The sequence below is a fragment of the Myxocyprinus asiaticus genome, chromosome 3 (genome assembly GCF_019703515.2).
Source record: "Myxocyprinus asiaticus isolate MX2 ecotype Aquarium Trade chromosome 3, UBuf_Myxa_2, whole genome shotgun sequence".
Lineage (NCBI taxonomy): Eukaryota > Metazoa > Chordata > Actinopteri > Cypriniformes > Catostomidae > Myxocyprinus > Myxocyprinus asiaticus.
Window position 1 is genome coordinate 34,274,837 of NC_059346.1, and position 12,858 is coordinate 34,287,694.

The following is a 12,858-nucleotide window of genomic DNA, read 5'->3' on the forward strand; positions in this document are numbered from 1 at the left end:
TTGTTCTCAGAATCACTCAAATGTGTATTATAAAGTTACTTTGACTGTTTACTGAGGTTTTAGTTGATGTGTTTTACTTCACAACACCAGAATGTAATGCTGGTCAGGGGGGTTGAATAATTTTGATTGCAATTGTGTGTGTAATATATATATATATATATATATATATACACATACATACATACATACACCCCTGGAGTTATGCTCGCAGGTCCAGAACGTATTGAATTTAGTTTTTGCTGTTTGAAGGTCCCTCCTCCCAGTTTTCCCATAGGACGTCGAGCACGCCACGCAGTCGACGCTTGTACAATAATTAGAATGGGGAGAACCCGTGGAGGCTTGCGGGACCACTCATACTGCAAATAATAGGGGCTCGAGCCACTTGTCCCAATTTCGAGCGTCTTTTTGCATGAACTTACGAACCATATTCTTAAGGGTCTGATTAAATTGTTTGACCAAGCCATCTGTTTGGGGGTGGTAAACGCTGGTCCAAATCGATTTAATCCCCAATAACTCGTACAGTTCGCGTAGTGTATGTGACAAATCTAGTGCCCTGATCAGTGAGGATTTCTTTTTGAATCCCCACTCAGGAGATTATTCTGAAGAGTGCCTCCGCAACACTGCGCTGAAATGTTGAGCAGAGGCACTGCCTACGGATATTGTGTTGCATAGTCCACCAGAACCAATACAAAGCAATGCCTGCGTGCCATCCACTCTAATGGCCCGACGAGGTCCATACCAATTCTTTCGAAGGGGACCTCGATTAAAGGAAGGGCTCTCTTGGGTTGGCCGGCGGATTCACCAGCTGACATACACGGCATGCCGCACACCACCTGCGAACATCCCTGTGAATGTGAATGGCCATTAGACAGTTCAGTGTCTTTTCCTGCCATAAGTGACCTGTCATCGGATTATAATAAGCCATCTGGAATAACATATCCCGACGGCTCTGCTGTATTAACAATTGGGTTGTATCCTTCTTGGTCTGATTGTCCTGCGTCTCGATACAACCGATCCTTGATAATTGAAAAATACGTATATATGAGTGCAATGTCTGGCTGGAGGCGCTGATCATCAATCACTTTCACTTGATCAAAGGCATGCTGAAGGGTCGGGTCTCGCATCTGCTCCAGAATCCTCTAAGGGCGGGGAAGCCGAGATTTCACCCTCCCTTGCATCCTCCTGACGTAGACGGCCCTGGCATCACCTCGCCAGCCACAAATCACACACCATACACCAATAAATTTTGTTGCAGGACCCATCCACACACATTCCCCTGTAGTAGTAAATGCCAGCCAATTGGTACCCAAGATTAGTGGATGGGAGAGGTGGGGACTAACCGCAGCCTCGACACTATGCTTTTGTCCCTGAAATTGAATAATGACCATCACTACTGGGTAATTTTGAACATCCCCATGCACACACCTTACCTTCACCCACCGGCTCATATCCAAAGCCTCGGATTGAACCAAGCTTTGTTGAATGGAGGTTTGATTATCCACCAAGGCTTGGTATGTACCCCCCTTAATACTCACAAGTATCCGGTACTCTCCTGCTCGATCGGGGGCAGCCTGTGACGCGTCAGGGTTCTGGACCAATGTCTCCACCTCCATTGTGGGACATCGGCCCTGGAAATGCCTAGGTTCCCTGCAGCTCCAGCAGACCGGCCCAGACTTCACGCCCACACCTGCGGCAGCGGATTCACCAACCTTTGGGGGAGAGCGGAGAGGGTTAGGGAAAACCAGTGGGTTGAATGGCCCATGGGACCGGGGAACTGGTTTTGGGGTAGGAATTCCCCATTTTTGGGGAATAGGAACAGGATGAGTGGAAGGAGAGGGGAAGGGAGGAGATACAGGGCTCGCCAGCCCCCGAATACTCCGCCGTATGGACTGCCTCATCCAGCGACTCCGGTTGGTGGCACAAAACCCACTCCACTGTCCCTTTCGGTGGCCAGGCAAAGAACTGCTCCAGTACCACCAGATAGAGTACCTCCTCGGCGTCACGATCTTCAGCAGCAGCCACCTGCAGCAGGTGTCACGGAGCTGTCGAGCGAATGTGAACTAATGACTGAGCATCAGCGAGAGGAAGTGTTGGTGTTGTTGCTCTGAGCTTAGGCCGACCCATTGCAGGATGGCTTTCTTCAGATCTTTTTACATCAGAAGGTTGGCCACTAAAAGTTGTTGGGCCATGAGTTGAGCTTCCCCAGACAACAGTGGCAGTAGGTGGGCCACCCACTGGGTCCTCGGCCACTTCCATGCTTCGGCCATCTGCTCGAAGAGCTCAATAAAAGCCTCTGGGTCGTCCTGAGGTCCTATCTTGGCCAGGGTGACGTGGCACAGTCATGGATGGGTCCGGGGTCGTGGCGAAAGACCCCTCCTGATGTACCAAGCTCTGTAGCACCTGCCGGTCCTCTGCTTGAACATGGAAGAGTGCCTGGAACCACTGCTCTTGTTCCATACACAGCTCAAGCAGAGACTGATGTTGGGCTTGGTGGATGCTGGCGAGGGTCTTTAACACTTCGGCCAGCGGTGAGGACTCCATGATGGTGTTTTCTTCCTCCTAATCATGGTTTTCGGCACGACTGTGACTCGTCTCTAGCTCTTCTATGGAGGAGGAAGCGGGGGTCAGGTGAACAGTCCACATAATTCTTTATTCACACTTTACACTCTAACACATAAGTTTGCTTTTCAGCACAAACATAATCAAAGGCACACGCGATTACTGCTGCGTGTATCTCTCTTCCTCTCCTCCAGCAGTCTGGACTCCCTTTTTATCCCTCTCCAGCTCTCACTCTAACACAGAACATCTGTTAGAGAGAATTTCCCGTCAGTCCTTACCGTTCTTCCTCTCCCGACCTTGCTCTCCACAGACATCGCTTGGCCATGCCCACATCACCACAGGGGCATTTTACCCATTACTCTGGTGTTGTAATTATTGGCCCATTGAAGTATAACTATTTAAATGTCTGTTTTTTTTGTTTTTGTTGTTGTTGTAGTAGAAACCCAGTGTCCACTATTGATGTCATGAGCCCTCCTCCCCAGACTGTCAGTAACCCTCTTGATATTTCTGGCTGGAACCCATTTAGAGAGGACAGTTTCTCCAAACTCACAGAGGAGGAACTGCTTGATCGAGAGTTTGACCTTCTCAGAGCAAGCAAGTGTCTCCAGGTTTCTTTTTGTGAATCCTGATCACTGAAAATGTAGCTGTGGCCTCCAGTGTTTGAAAATGTGTTCATCTCATCTCCTTCAGCATTCAAATGTCTATCCTCTTATGTTCTGCACCCTCTCCAGCAGAGGGCGTACACACCCTTCTGTATTCCCACACTAATGACGTCTATTTGTCTCCCACCCTTCAGAAAAGCCAGTAGAGAAATCTGTCAGCATGGAGACCAGCAGCACAGAGAGACAGCAGCCAGTACTGCAACCCTCACTCCCTGAGGATCCTTTTGGCTCTGTGCCCTTCCTGGCCAACGCAGGCAAGTTCTAGCAGCTGGCTTGCAAAGGACCCTCACCAAAGCTTCCTGTGTACCATCCTGTCTCTCTCTCTCTTCATCACCGTGCTCCCCTATTCCTTCTCTCTCCAAACCCTTTTCTTTTTTTTTTATTAGATGTGGCCACTACACCACAAATTACTGTCACATCTGGAGCTGGAAGGCAAACAAAATCAGTGTTAATTATAATTAATTAACTATGCACAGGTACATTTACCACAGTTGTGGTCTAGTCATCATTTAAGCAAACCTTGTATATCTTCAAAAACAGGTTTTGTTTCTCACCAATCATAAGGTATAGATAAGATAAGAATATAATTAGACAATATATATTTTGTATTCATATTTAGATATTCCTAGTAGCCCCCAATAGGCCAGAGATATAAATAATAAAATACAAGCATAGAAGTAGAGAAAGAATTAGCAGATTACACATTTATGATTAGGAATTATAAAAGATATAAACTAACAGGATATGTTGTTTTAAGAGTTTATCATTCTAGGGAAACTAAAGCTCTCAAAAACATGGCTTTATAGCACATCCATTTTTGTTGCTAGTGCCTTGTGTATTTTCTATTGTTTTGTTTTTTCTCTTGTTTTTATTTTTATACATTTTTAAAGCTTTGACTTTTGTTTGTTTTTCACTTTTGAAATATAGTCAATTTTTTGTGCTATGCTCTCGCTTTTCAAATCTGCATTTTCAAAATTTTAATTGATTTAGTTTTAACAAATGTTTCAGCCAACTCTTATATACTGTAGTGGTGCAGTTTTACTGTGGAATGTGTGTGTCTAAGTCTAATCTCCATGCCCAGTGAAAGTGACATTTAAGTACTTCGGAACTTATTTGCATTGTTGGTTTAATTTAGGATTTGTTGGCTTTTTTTACTACAGATTTCTGCACATTTTTCAGCCACCTGAAGTGGCTTATTTTAAATTGAGCAGAGCAGAAAAAGTGTTTTTAATTTTGTAAAGAAAATAATATACACAAGGGAATTTATTTTGGCATTAAAAGGTTTTTAAAGGCATCATGTTGGCATGAGAGAATAGCTTTGCAGATTCTTGAGCAACCTAATTTTCCTCTAGCTTTTTTTTTTTTTTTTTAGATCAGTTAGCTACATTTTGTGCTCGAGTTGTTGATAGCAACAGTGAGTGCCAAAAGTTCTCAGGTACAATTTTTATGGACCTCAAATTATAATTTTTTTTGCCATCCTCATAATCACTTTTTTTTACTCGCAAACATGCCAGTTTTTCATGGAGTTTAACACAAGTCTCTCTCCAGTGTTAGAGTTGGCTTTAAACTCCTCATTGAGCCTTGTTTTTCCTTCTTATAATTTACTGTGAAGATACTTTAAGTTGCCAATTTAGGGAATACTGGCAGGTTAACTTGAAATGCTAGAACTTTTTCTGCTTACAAATGTTTTCCATAGAAAACGCTATGTCTAAGAATGTATGAGCCATTTTACATGTTAGCACTGGTAACCTGATCACAGACATATCACATACCATTGTTGCACTCATTCATAATGGCAGCATTGAACCTTAATTAATGTCAAATGGTACATCATTTCATTGTCGGCACATACATTTAGAGGTACTCCCTCTGTGCATTTAGCAAGGGTTTACATAAGGGCTTGCCATAATGTTTACCAAAACTTTATTTTCCCAACGGTAAGTTGACCATAAAGTTTAGTGAATCTATGTTATGGATTCCTAATCTTTATGTACTCATTCATCTCATTACCCACTCAAGTTCTGACTTCACTTTATCAGAACATGTCTGGTAAACTTTGTTTATTTTATTAGAAATTTTGAAAGTGTTTGTAAATATTCTGTATTAGATAAAGACAGCCATAATCAGAAACATCTTGATTGAGTGGGATATTGGTGGACAGCTTAACAGACTTTTGTGGGAAGAACAAATCACTTGTATTAAAAGACTTCTGAACCATATTGTTTACTGTTGTGCAAGTGTAAGCTGAACAATTGTTGAGATTCTTACCAAATCCACTTACATTTAAACTGGAGTTTTAGGTTACTTTTTAAAGTATTTCTTATTAGGTGTGTTGGCACTAAAACTACATGGGCAACAGTTGCTTCATTAATATAATCAGCTTTCATCTCAAACCTCATGTTGCCCCAGAATACACAGTGCAGGTGCAGTCATAGCTGTTTAACAAACTGTTTTTTTATGTTGAATATGTTTCACTTTTGGAGACAAGGATATAGATGACTGTGAAGCAGAACAGAAATTCATAGCTCCACCATTCCTCAGTGATATCTCATCTGTACATGCATACATACAACATTAGTTGCATAAGTTTTTTAATCTTCGGTCTCCTCTTTAAAAACTGATGTAAATACTTGTGTATCAATGTATAACTGAATGTTTCTTTATAAAATGCTAATTATAAATAAAGCTTATTTAAAAGCAATGCTATACTTGTTGATTTTTGTTATAGTACTTCAAAACAGCAGTGTTTGACTTAATGCTTTATTATCGTTGAATTTAAGAAGTTAGAATGTTTTCCACCTTTATACCACAACAGTAAGATGTTCCTCTTATTATATAAAAGCATGGCTGTCTTTGTCTAAAATGTATATATTTCAAACTCCAAACTTTAATACAATGGTGTCAAATGGACCTTTGAAAGACCACAGAAAATATATTTTGCATTTCCGGCAACAGCAAAAGAAAAACTCTTTTCTAATATTTTAGATATATGTAATCTACTATTATGTTTTCACGACTTTCCAAAAGAGGTAAAAAGTAGAGAGCAGAGGATTACAGTAGTCAGAAGAGAGAATGATGCCGAATTTATCGTCACTGCCTCAGCAGCAGTGGTGAATATATTTTTTTTTTTTTTTTTTAAATCAATGCCATGGTAATATAACACAAAGAGTAATGTTATCAATAAACACCTAAATATTTTTTAAAAAGTGCTAGATTTATGCTGCTAAATGAGGCGTAAACATGCATAACAGTCTGGAAAATGGGCTCATTGATCTAAACGGGGTCCCAAAGATTGAATAGTAATTTCATTTCTATTTTTTGATTATAGCATAGTGTCAACCTAATGTCCATGTGAAAATTTGTATAAGGGACAAAGACTGTTAATTAGTGTCACTTTTGTTCATTTGTGTCACTTAAACAGACCTTTGTTCGGTCGCAACATTAGTGTTTGTTTATAGCAATGACAAGACACGTTTTAACATTAACATTTAGGATCAATATTAAATGCTTTATCTGGTCATGATATGTGAAATACTCTCTTGTACAGTTGTGCATAACCTGCTCTGCATACTTTGAATCTCTCAAAGTTCCAAAGCCTAACCCCCCACCCCCGAACAAAACAAAGCTTGCGTGAATTGAAACCATTGTGGATGGATTAAATTGGACACTTATAGAGTACCTCTTTTGTTTTAAACATGATAGCCTATAGTCTGGTGGCAGATTGAAGTAGCAGAATGAGGACCAGTTATCTGCTGTGGTTGTCCTGATGTTTTGTGTAATTTGTGTGCTTAATCTCATTTTTAAATCTTGATTAAGCAGCAAATTGGTCTTTGGGGAAAAAAGGTGCTTAATAGTATAAACAGTAATAATAAACTCTTTTATTGAGTTCAATAATGAATATTTGAAAATTAAGCCTGGTGAAGTTGCATGGGAGGAAAACACATGCTCACATTATGAGGTAAGAGAAAGGAGACTCTAGCATATTACAAATATGTGATCTCTGTCCCTAAATCATTTGCATATATTGTGAAGACAAAAAAGGACAATCAGCTTAGCATCTTTTGAGCTGGGCGAAGGAGGTCTGGGTAATCCGTTGAATGGATATGTGGCTTTCAGAGCAATGCATGTATGACATTTCCATTATGTTCCTTATTCAACCAAAGCAGGGAGAGGTATGGGCATCAACATGGTCAGACATTACATTTACTCAAGCCGTTATGAGCGCTTATCAGATGGGCCTGGACAATCAATAAATTTCTTCTGGTTGTGATCTTCTTATGTGATTAAGGATGTTCCATTATGCTGCCCTTTAGATTGTTGTATTCCAAGAGGTGGGCGTGATATGTTGTAATCCGGAGAGTCTAAACAGATGCTGTCTTACATTTTTTCCTCCAAGCTTCAGACTTCTTCGCAAACCACTGCACTTTTCCTCCCTTGATGTCCTTGTTCTACCCTCACATTTTTGCATCTGTCTTGATATTTTTACTATATTAATAGCAGTAGTCATAGTACTTGTTATTTATTTAATTACATATTTAAGTTTGGTTTATTTATATATTTTATTTTTGGAGTTGATCATATACATAATACAGAGTTTGGCTAATCCTGTGTCTTGTGCTGCCAGTTTGGATGGATTTGTTGATAACATATCTGCATCTGTGGCTGCTCAGCAGGGGGAGGATGGCAGTGCCTAGCCCTGTTGAGAATTTCAGGCTTTTAAAATTAGAGAAATATCTCAGTAGTTATACTTGTTGGCAAATGTCGTGATACAGCGTAGAAAGTTACATTAGCTTTGAGTATTTATTCCCTATGTTACTGGTTAATCTAACAGTTAATGTCTTTTAAAAGAATCATTTAAAAGGATGTAGATAATACTGTTTTTTTTAATGTCCGTATCTATTTTTAAACTGACATTAAACGTGTCCTTTCAACAGATATCAGAATTTTGCCAGTGGGTTATAAATCGTTATCTTTAGAGCACTTACTGAGAATTTTCAGGGAAAGTGCATATTTTTGACCACGTATAATAACATTTTTCATCTTTGCTACTTTTGTTTCAATATTCATAGTAGTAGAATTTGTTGTTTTAAAGGGCATACTGTTGGAATTTTTATTTGAGCAGTGTGTACTGTAAGTGCAGTGATTATTCAGATGTAGCAAATTCTGTTTAATTGTAAAATTACTTAATTTACCAAAGCTAAGAAGCTCCATTACACAAAACAAAAATAAAACCATGGTTTTACTTTTAATTGTATAATGATGCCTCTTTGCTTTTTGAACTCAACATTTCACGGACTTTCATCCTTAAACTGACTCTTGTACAGTGGTAAAAAAAGTATGTAAACCCTTTGAAATTTGCTGGTTTTCTGCATTAATTGGTCTAAAAATGTGATCTCATCTTCATCAAAGTCAGAAGTATAGACAAACACAATGTGCTTAAGCTAACAGCACACAAACAATTTTTGTGTTCAAACTTTATTGAACACATCCCATTAAACATTCACAGTAATGTAGAAAAAATGAACCCTTGGATTTAATAACTAGTGGATCCTCCTTTGGCAGCAATAAGCTTAACCAAGCGTTTCCGGTAGCGGCGGATTAGACCAGCACTATGTTCAAAAGGAATTTTGGACCATTCTTCCTTACAGAACTGCTTCAGCTCAGCCATATTCTTAGGATGTCTGGTGTAAACGGCTCTCTTGAGGTCATTCCACAGCATCTCTATTGGGTTAAGGTCTGGGCTCTGACTGGGCCACTCCAAAAGGTGGATTTTCTTTTCTTTTTTTTTTTTTTTTAAGCCATTCTGTAGTGAATTTACTTTGATGTTAAGGGGCATTGTCCTGCTGCATCACCCAACTTCTACTGAGCTTCAGCTGGCACAGAGCCACCCTGACATTAATCCTGAAGGATATCTTGATAAATTTAGGAATTAATTTTTCCGTTAATGATGGCAAGCGGTCTGCCCCGAAACAGCAAAGCAGCCCCAAATCATGATGCTCCCTCCACTGTACTTCATCGTTAGGATGATGTACCATTGGTATCAGTGACCTTTTTACACCTGCTGTAATGCTGCGTGTTCTTCACAAAAAATTCAGTCTTAGTTTCATCAGTCCACAAGACATTTTCCCAGGAGTGTTGTGGAGTGTTAAGGTGGTCTTTGGCAAACTTCAGGTGCGCAGCAATGTTTTTGTTGGAAAGCAGCAGCTTTCTTCCTGGTGTCCTGCCATCAGGGTTGAGAGGGTTACTTTTGAAATGTATTCCACTACAGATTACAGAATACATGCTGCAAAATGTCATTTGTAACGTATTTCGTGAGATGTTTTGACTATAAAAACTCTGCCAGTACAGTAAGATAAAATACACGTTAAAAATACATTCTCTGAAAAACCTAAATATCTTTTGCAGTGTTGTTTCTAAAATAAGGTAAATCAGATTGATCTTGTTTTAAGGATTTTTAGATATTTTTACAGGAAAACAATACAAAAATTATCAAGAATACGATTTTTTTGCCCTAATATCAAAGGTCTTACTAGAAAAAAAGAAATTATGATCCAACATGAATTCTCTTGATAACAAAATATGATCGTTCTGTAACGATTAAGACAATGTATTTACATGCATTCTATTAGTATGCAGGGTACCTTTAAGACGCTGACCATCTCATTTGCATATGCGTGTGCTGTGTGATTAGAGAGTTACTCAGTCTCTGTGCAGGTGCAGGAGAATGATGACCGATATGCTCTCCCTGACCTTTATTATACTTTTATGTTTTGTGACGCTAATGGTTTGTTAATTTTCTCATGTATGAGAAGAGCGTGCAGCCTGTGTATATGCCATTAAATGTGTGGAATACAGACTTTTGCTGTTTGGCTCCGTGATTTGTCAGACTAAACCATTTATCTCCGGGGAAAAGTGTTATAGTGCCTGGTAACTTGTGCATGTAAAATGGCTAGAAATAGCATTTTAGCTCAGCGTAAAGCTGACAGTTTACACTAGGTTTATTTCTATTTCTTCTCCTCCAAACTTACTTCAAACTTCTCTGTCTGCTCGTATGAATGTAGCACATCATAAGAAAGTGTTTCACCGCTGTTCAAATGCACTTTGGATCACATAATTTATATGTTTAAATGTTTTCCATCTGAAAGGACTAAATATTAAATGAAACAAATGACAATAAAATGCAAAGTAATCTCTTCAGTAATCAAAATACTTTTTGAATGTAACTCTATTCTAGTTACCAATTATTTAAATTGTAACTGTAGTGTAATACAGTTACTTAAACAGTTTATCCGGAAATTATTCACAGCGCTTCACTTTTTCCACATTTTGTTATGTTACAGCCTTATTCCAAAATGGATTAAATTCATTATTTTCCTCAAAATTCTACAAACAATACCCCATAATGACAATGTGAAAGAAGTTTGTTTGAAATCTTTGCAAATTTATTAAAAAAAAAAAAAAATCACATGTACATAAGTATTCACAGCCTTTGCCATGACACTCAAAATTGAGCTCAGGTGCATCGTGTTTCCACTGTTCATCCTTGAGATGTTTCTACAACTTGATTGGAGTCCACCTGTGGTAAATTCAGTTGATTGGACATGATTAGGAAAGGCACACAGCAGTCTATATAAGGTCCCACAGTTAACAGTGCATGTCAGAGCACAAACCAAGCCATGAAGTCCAAGGAATTGTCTGTAGACCTCCGAGACAGGATTGTATCGAGGCACAGATCTGGGGAAGGGTACAGAAAATTTTTTGCAGCATTGAAGGTCCCAATGAGCACAGTGGCCTCCATCATCTGTAAATGGAAGAAGTTTGGAACCACCAGGACTCTTCCTAGAGCTGGCCGCCTGGCCAAACTGAGCGATCGGGGGAGAAGGGCTTTAGTCAGGGAGGTGACCAAGAACCCGATGGTCACTCTGACAGAGCTCCAGCATTTCTCTGTGGAGAGAGGAGAACCTTCCAGAAGAACAACCATCTCTGCAGCACTCCACCAATCAGGCCTGTATGGTAGAGTGGCCAGACGGAAGCCACTCCTCCGTAAAAGGCACATGACAGCCCGCCTGGAGTTTACCAAAAGGCACCTGAAGGACTCTCAGACCATGAGAAACAAAGATTGAACACTTTGGCCTGAATGGCAAGCGTCATGTCTGGAGGAAACCAGGCACCGCTCATCACCTGGCCAATACCATCCCTACAGTGAAGCATGGTGGTGGCAGCATCATGCTGTGGGGATGTTTTTCAGGAACTGGGAGACTAGTCAGGATCGAGGGAAAGATGAATGCAGCAATGTACAGAGACATCCTTGATGAAAACCTGCTCCAGAGCGCTCTGGACCTCAGACTGGGGTGAAGGTTCATCTTCCAACAGGACAACGACCCTAAGCACACAGCCAAGATAACAAAGGAGTGGCTCCGGGACAACTCTGTGAATGTCCTTGAGTGGCCCAGCCAGAACCCAGACTTGAACCCGATTGAACATCTCTGGAGAGATCTGAAAATGGCTGTGCACCGACGCTCCCCATTCAACCTGATGGAGCTTGAGAGGTCCTGCAAAGAAGAATGGGAGAAACTGCCCAAAAATAGGTGTGCCAAGCTTGTAGCATCATACTCAAATAGACTTGAGGCTGTAATTGGTGCCAAAGGTGCTTCAGCAAAGTATTAAGCAAAGGCTGTGAATACTTATGTACGTGTGATTCCCCCCCCCCCCCTTTGCAAATGTATTTTTAATAAATTTGCAAAGATTTCAAACAAACTTCTTTCACGTTGTCATTGTGGGGTATTGTTTGTAGAATTTTGAGGAAAATAATGAATTTAATCCATTTTGGAATAAGGCTGTAACATAACAAAATGTGGAAAAAGTGAAGCGCTGTGAATAATTTCCGGATGCACTCTATTTTGTATTTTAAATACGTATTCCCGTTACATGTATTCCGTTATTCCCCAACACTGCCTGCCACGAACACCATGCCTGTTTAATGTTTTCCTTATAGTAGACTCATGATCAGAGATGTTAACCAGTTCCATTGTTTCCTTCAAGTCTTTAGCTGTCACTCTTTTAACCTCATTTAGCATTGTGCGGTGTGCCCTTTGAGTCATCTTGGCTGGCTGGCCACTTCTAGGGAGAGTAGCCAAAGTACTAAATTGTCTACATTTATAGCAATTTGTCTAACTGTGGACAGATGAATATCTAAGCTCTTCGAGATAACTTTGTAACCCCTTCCAGCTTCATGCAAAGCAACAATTCTTGATCGTTGGTCTTCTGAGATCTAAGACTAAGAATTTTTTTGCAAGGCATGGTCCACATCAGTAGATGCTTTTTGTGAATAGCAACTCAAAATGTTTGTGCTTTTTATAAGTCAAAGTAGCTCTAACCCACACCTCCAATCTCAATTCATTAATTGGATGTTAGGTTTGCCAACTCCTGACTCAAATTAACTTTTGTTGACATCGTTAGCCTAGGGGTTCACATACTTTTTCCAGTCCACACTGTGAATGTTTGAATGATGTATTCAATATATACACAAACAATAAAATAACTTTTGTGTTACTAGTTAAAACAGATTGGGTTTGTTCATTATTGTAACTTAGATGAAGATTAAACCAGATTTTAAGTCAAATTTATACAAGAATGC

General features: G+C 39.8%; 1 protein-coding gene across 7 annotated transcripts in view; it reads left to right on the forward strand.

The window, feature by feature from the left end:
- Nucleotides 1-12,858, forward strand: part of LOC127429383 (BMP-2-inducible protein kinase-like) — a 52,138-nt gene that overhangs the window by 36,283 nt on the left and 2,997 nt on the right. For 5 of the 7 annotated variants that reach the window (XM_051678426.1, XM_051678435.1, XM_051678383.1 and 2 more), the window contains 2 exons: nucleotides 2,996-3,153; nucleotides 3,356-3,475. In XM_051678426.1, coding sequence (XP_051534386.1) covers nucleotides 2,996-3,153; nucleotides 3,356-3,475 — 278 coding nt within the window. The remainder of the gene's footprint in view (nucleotides 1-2,995; nucleotides 3,154-3,355; nucleotides 3,476-12,858) is intronic. The other 2 variants (XM_051678400.1, XM_051678416.1) reach the window with 1 other exon arrangement.